The sequence below is a fragment of the Colossoma macropomum genome, unplaced genomic scaffold (genome assembly GCF_904425465.1).
Source record: "Colossoma macropomum unplaced genomic scaffold, Colossoma_macropomum, whole genome shotgun sequence".
In the NCBI taxonomy this organism is placed as follows: domain Eukaryota; kingdom Metazoa; phylum Chordata; class Actinopteri; order Characiformes; family Serrasalmidae; genus Colossoma; species Colossoma macropomum.
The window spans coordinates 17,448,978-17,453,987 of NW_023494801.1; the positions used below are offsets into that span (position 1 = coordinate 17,448,978).

A 5,010-nucleotide genomic window follows, 5' to 3' on the forward strand; every position below is an offset into this window, starting at 1 on the left:
ATTGCCTATGAGACATTTAGAATATCCTGTAATGAGAGCTTAGATTTAAAAGTAAAACACAATTTATCGAATTTTAGTCATACTAAAATATATATAAAAAAGATTTCTTCAACTTTATACAACATAAGTGCTCAAAAATAGTTAGACTTCAGACTATAGTATAAACATGTAAATAGATAACAGTGATCATTTCAGTTTGTACAATGGAGTTATGTGTGGTATCATTTTATTAGGAAATTAATGGAGTTTTTTGCATTGCTTCTCCAAACAATCCAAGTGCTGAATTATGGAGTATAATTATTCCAAAATTTGTCCGGGAGTCCAAAGCAAGGGAACAGCATTACACTATTGTGTGTTGCCAAACTCCTTGAGAAAGGCACATGTCTTCTTGTTGATGACCTCGCGGAGCTTGCGTACACGGCGGCTGCTGGAACTGCCAACAAAGCTATCAGGCTGCAGCACTGCCATGCCGTTGTGCACCTCCCCCATGATAATCAGTTGGCCCTCTGCATTAGTGATGTTGGGACATGGGCAGTTCCAGTCCATGTTAAGCAGTGTCACCTCCAGCGGCTCCTGCCCAAAGAATTTCAGGCCCATTTTCTCGTCCTTCAGGATCTCCTCTACAGTGATGAGCGCATGACCTGAGTCCTGGTCCTCTGTCAGCTCCGTCATACGGCCCAAGATCACAAAGTCACTCTTGCAGAAGCTGGTGACCATCCTCTGCCGTGGCTTGCACAGCTTGCAGTTGTGGTTCTTGGGGAAGGGACATGTCTCCTCACAGGCCTCCTTGCTTTCAAAATTGTTCTCATTGCCACCACAGCCACCATAGACAAATGACTGGCACTGCTTAAGGAGATGGTTGTACGCCCAGCGTGGCTCATAGGCTTTACAGGGTCCCTGAAGGCTGGGCAGGGAGCAGGGGGCTGCTAGCTCTGCTCCACAGGAAAGCATGCATGACTCATATGTGTCAAAGTGATTCCTGTTTTTGTTGCACTGGCTGTAGGTGAACGTGAAGCAGTTGTTGCGTTTGGCCTCATAGTACCAGCTGATGCTCTCCTCCCCACAGTCACCCATGTCAGGTGCTTTCAGGCACTCCTCAGCAGGCAGACGAGTGGAGTTTGCCCAGCCGTCGTCCTTTCCCTGCTCCCTACGGATGACAGACAATGGGAAGTGAGCCTGTACAGATCCACCTAGATTCTTGGCGGTGCAGGTGTAGATACCAGCATCCTGAAGCTGCGCATTGTAGATCACAAGCTGGGCAATGTTAGTCACAACTACATTGCCTCGTACGTGGTTGGGCCGCATGACCGTGTTCTCCTTCCCCTCTATCTGCTTCTCCCAGGTAATCTCTGGTTTGGGCTTACCAGTCACTTCGCACAAGAAGCTTGCCGTCTCACCCACAAACACAAAGTTGTGCGCTGGATTGCTGATCATGGTGGGGGGCTGAATGTCCATAGGGGTTGTCTCCAGGCGGACCGTGGTGGGATGCATGGTTGTTTCTTCGGGTAGAGGGCTGGTGTTGGGCCACATCAGGTGGTACCGGCAGGTGACCTCAGTTAGGGTCACACCCTTAGAACAGGCCTCTGCATCCATGTAGCACTTGTTGTAGTAGGTCATGCCATCTGAGGCACAGGTGAAATGAGGTTCCCGCTCACAACGGTCACGACACTTGCACACCGGCTGCCCATCCCAGATGTCACATTCGGAGCCCTGCTGGGTACACATGAACTTGTCGCAAGTGGCCTCCTTTGGCATTCCCATTGGTCCTTTGTTCCCCTTTATGTCCATATACCTTGCAGCCACGCAGCTCTTGCTTCCACACACATTTAAACAGCATTTCTCAAAGGTCTCACAGTCCTAGGGGTCATGGAAATAACAAGAATGTCCATCAGCAATGCCTTACTCTTTATATAATCTTAATCTCATTTCTAAAGATGCTATCTAAAGAAGAGGACCAAAAATTAATTTACTACTGCAGGGTATAGGTTGAGAAAAAGTGACAATGTTTACTACCTCTTGAAATAAAGACATAAATAGTTAAAATATAATGTAATATCACATTTCTAATGCAACAATTTTACTCACAGTGATCTGGATTTAGTATTGGCTTATGAAGTATTGACTTATGGCACTTACTGCCATTCAGTAAATGCTTAGTATGTTTTATTTTTATTATTTAACTAAAAAAATGTAAACAAAGTAACCTTAGAAAACCAAAAAACAAGAATAAAAACATTGGACATATTTTATCTAGTGTACTGTTAAAGATTTATTTATGTATTTTTTTTTATGTAGCCTTATGAATGCTACCTTCAGTATAGTTTAACCCTTTATTTGAATTACTTATGAATGTAAACAAACGTGCATTAGACCAGTAAACAGGGAAAAACAGACATAATATTTTATAGCCTTATGAACCTTCAGTAAAGTGCCTTCAGTAAACTCAAAAATTAGAATACCCCTCTAAAAAACAAAAAAAACAAACAAAAAAAACAAGTATAAAGACATTTTATTTTATAGAGTCAACTGATAAAAAGTTAATGTAGATGCCATATAGCCTTATGAATGCTGCTGTTCAGTAAAGTGTTGGCCTTTGTTTTAATTACTTAATTCAGAAATGTAAACAATCTTACATTAGAATCCAAAAAAGAGGACAAAAACATTTCATATAACATTTTAGGCTATGTAGTCGACTGTTTACAGAAATCAAGTTCTCTACTAAAACTGCGTGCTGCTCAGATTAAAACAACATTAAATACGACGTGTTCATCTTGAATGAGGCGGCTAAACTGAATTGCTCTGCCAGAAAAAAACTTTACCACAACTAGTGCTAGAGATCACACTCACCTGATCGGATTCGCACTCGCGCATGCAGGTACTCATGGCGTCCACCCAGAGGTTGGGATTCATCTCATTGGGACACATGCCCGCGTGGGAATACACCACTTTGGAGATAGTCATAGCCCTGACCGGGCGCAGGACGCAGAGCTGCCCAAACAAAAACCAGATCCAGCGGGGAAACAGCATCCACCACATTTCCAACGTGTAAAGGCAGGCGGACGCGCAGCGGAGCAAAAACGCCTTCCTGCAGTTCGACACAGTCTCGGTGTCCCGCACAAAACGAGCGAAGAACTACCGTGGAAATTGGCGACGGATGGAGTCGGTGTGCGCTCGCATGGGCTCGCGAGAGGGGAGAGAGGGGCGCCTGGTCAGCACAGGGAGCTCGCGAAGTGGAGAAGTCGGTGCTCCACACCACCTTTTAATAGTCCTATGAGATTAGGTAGCGGTGTTTCAGCCCTATTACTTAATATCTAACGCTGGATTTTGGAAAGCTTACTTCAGCTCTCCAAGCAAATTCCACGCAAAGTGCAGCTGAGCTTCTCTAATTTGATTTACACATTTGGCATTTAAGCTCTACAGTCGGAGTGGCACCTGTATGAGGAGCAGCAACATCTTTTAACCCTTTACTCTCCTCCTGTATAAAGAAAACAGTCTTACTGGCATAAAGGCACATGCAATGTAAAATGTCATTTTAACCAGTTAACTTACCCTGCTGAAAAAAGACCCACAGAACCACTGGGATTAAAATGTGGTGGTTCTTCTTTCTAATGGGAATTGGCTTAACAGTTACCATAAGAAACCACTAGTTACCTCTAGGACATCTTTAGACCCCATTAGGTAACCATCATTCACATCCCAGAACACCTGTTACACCATTATACATGGTGATATCAACCCATCAGGAAACACAAAAAATAACATTAGTGACTAATAAAGGCCACCAGGAACCAAACTTTTAATAGTTTCTATGCAGTGTGTTCACTAATCAGGTCTTTGTTCTGAATTCAAGCACAATCACAATTATGTTTTATCATGTGAGACGTAGTCAGACATGGGGAAATGAACTCCAGGTGTGGGGGGCTCCTGGGGTGTGGGTCTTCTGGTTCAAAGATGTGACCTGCGGTGCAAACCAGCCATCACACAAAGGGTTATTATGTCATGTAGCATGGCTCTTTGCACACAATTAGCCTCCATGATCTTTGAAGCGTTCGGCTGAGGTTTATGAAAAGCACACGGAAATAATTAGGGATGTTCATTTGGTAGAAAATGAAGGATGCAGAAGGCTTTAGGTCAGCGCAGGAGAAACACCATTGTTTAAGTGTTTGTTTCAGGCTTTGCCTTTTTTGCTCTAGACCCTGAGGGTCATTCTGACATGAAGAGGCATCTGAAACACCTGCAGACAAATACACACTGATTTGCACATGCTTTCTCAAATCTTTCTTTTTCTAGCAACTCAGTGAAGTTTTTTAAAGCATCTATTGTAGTGTGGTACTAGTGTTTTAGACACAGTTGACTGGGGTGCTAGTACAGTAGGCCTAAATGAAATCAAATTAAGATCAGCTTATATGCAAAGTTGTATATGAAAAACTTGTCTGTTCTTTAGTGTGTTCTTCCCAAGCTCAGCTCACGCTGGGTTACTGAGGCCCACAGCCCCCTGTCCCTAACCTCTTAGAGACCCACTGTGTCTGCTCTTCACACATGCACAGACCACCCCCCCTACCCCCGCCCACCAGACACACATGCACAAAGAAAGAGTGCGAGAGAGAGAACAAAACAGTAGACACCAGAGCTGGCCAATGTGAGGAACAATCTATATCACTAACTATATACTCTTAAATATTTATATCAAGACACTAGAGCTATATTTGTAGGTATATAAATGTATATTGTCACTCTGCAAAAAAAAAAAACATCTCCATCTACATCATTTGAGCCCAGCAGCCGTCCTTCACATTGTGTGAAAATTCTGTGTTGAATGGAACCAAAGAAATGCTCTCAAATCACTTGGAATAAAAACTGTTTGCATTAACTTATATTCAACGTTAAGAATGTTGCCTTCTCCTGTAAAGTTACTGTTTTGGAGACTGATGTTTTTCTTTGGACAATGACAATATCTAAGTAATTTTATTGCAGGCTGCTGCTCAGAATGCCAACATTTTTGTCATTTTT

The 5,010-nt window shown here is 43.0% G+C and overlaps 1 protein-coding gene across 1 annotated transcript; it reads right to left on the reverse strand.

Moving 5' to 3' along the window:
- Positions 1 to 332: 332 nt before the first annotated feature.
- wfikkn2a (info WAP, follistatin/kazal, immunoglobulin, kunitz and netrin domain containing 2a) lies at positions 333 to 3,100 on the reverse strand. The gene is made up of 2 exons (XM_036589971.1): positions 2,848 to 3,100; positions 333 to 1,857 (listed from the first exon to the last, which is right to left on the reverse strand). The coding sequence occupies exons 1-2, from the start codon at positions 3,034 to 3,036 to the stop codon at positions 346 to 348; spliced, it is 1,701 nt and encodes a 566-aa protein (XP_036445864.1). The 5' UTR covers positions 3,037 to 3,100; the 3' UTR covers positions 333 to 345.
- Positions 3,101 to 5,010: the final 1,910 nt, after the last annotated feature.